Here is a 1155-nt window from a genome sequence, read left to right on the forward strand (position 1 = left end):
GGCTCAGCTCTCGCCCCCAGAGGCGGACTCCCCTGGTCCTCGCCACTCCTGCGTGACACCCTGTGTGTGCGCAATGGCTGCCGGGCGAGGTCGGTTACCCGTCAGCCACGGTGAGCACGCTGACTGCCTCCTTCTGCAGGTGAACCAGCTTGCAGGGCTTGATGGAGGGGCCATCGGCAGAGCCCGGGGCCGGCGTGGGGCGGCGCTGGATGTCCCAGACCACCAGCTTCCCCTCCAGCGTCGCGGAGAGAATCTGGCTCGAGTTTGGGTGGAAGATGGACTGGCTGAACTTCCCCACCAGCTTGTTGAACGTCTGCACTCAGGAGACAGGTTATGAGTTAGTGCCGGGGAAGGGAGGAGGTGGAGGGGTGGGGTACAAGGTGAAGCACTCGCCACCCACACGCCATCCTGCAATGTGATGCTGTTGCTGTTGTTTTTCGTTTTTCTTCCGGTACCAGGAATCGAACTCACGACCTTGCACTTGCCAGGCAGGCGCTTTGCTGCTGAGCTAAATCCCCAGCCCCACCTGCAATGTGATGCTGCAACAGTGAGACCAAAGAGAAAGGGAAAAACAGAAGCACAAAAAGACTGTCTCCCATGGATCAGCACGTCCAGGCAGTCCTGGCTGGGCCTGGGCAGACTTGCTAGGTGCAAGGGAAGGTTATGTTACGTTGTTACTTATGTTATGTTATATTATGTTACTTTACTTTATGTTATGTTATGTTATGCTATTTGAGACAGGGTCTCACTATGCAGTTCAGACTGGGCTTGAGCTATGTAGGCCTCACACTGGTGGTGATCCTCCTGCCTCAGCCTCCCAAGTGCTGGATTGCAGGTGTGCACTACCGCATCCGGCAACTGTCCGTTCATAGCAAAGGACAGAGTCGTTAATCGCCATTTACACCCAGCCAACTCTTCCTTATGTCAGCAGGTTACGGAGACTGATAAAGACACTGATGTCTGTCGACCGAGGTATGATGGCACTGGCTGTAATCTTGGCACTTGCGAGGCTGAGGCAGGAAGATTGCTGTGAATTCAAAGCCAGCCTGGGCTATAGTTGAGTTTAAGGGCAGCCTGAACTATATAGGCAGACCCTGTTTAAACAACAACAAAAAACACCTTTCTATGAGTTCTTGTTTTTGTTTTGTTTTGTTT

The 1155-nt window shown here is 53.4% G+C and overlaps 1 protein-coding gene across 1 annotated transcript in view; it reads right to left on the reverse strand.

The window, feature by feature from the left end:
• Nucleotides 1–1155, reverse strand: part of Wdr66 (WD repeat domain 66) — a gene marked incomplete at its 5' end in the record, with an annotated part of 44999 nt that overhangs the window by 25034 nt on the left and 18810 nt on the right. Inside the window, 1 exon segment of the mRNA XM_013503582.1 lies at nt 99–313. Within this exon segment, the coding sequence (XP_013359036.1) occupies nt 99–313 (215 nt within the window).

This window comes from Chinchilla lanigera, unplaced genomic scaffold (genome assembly GCF_000276665.1).
Source record: "Chinchilla lanigera isolate Chin_1 unplaced genomic scaffold, ChiLan1.0 scaffold00081, whole genome shotgun sequence".
Lineage (NCBI taxonomy): Eukaryota > Metazoa > Chordata > Mammalia > Rodentia > Chinchillidae > Chinchilla > Chinchilla lanigera.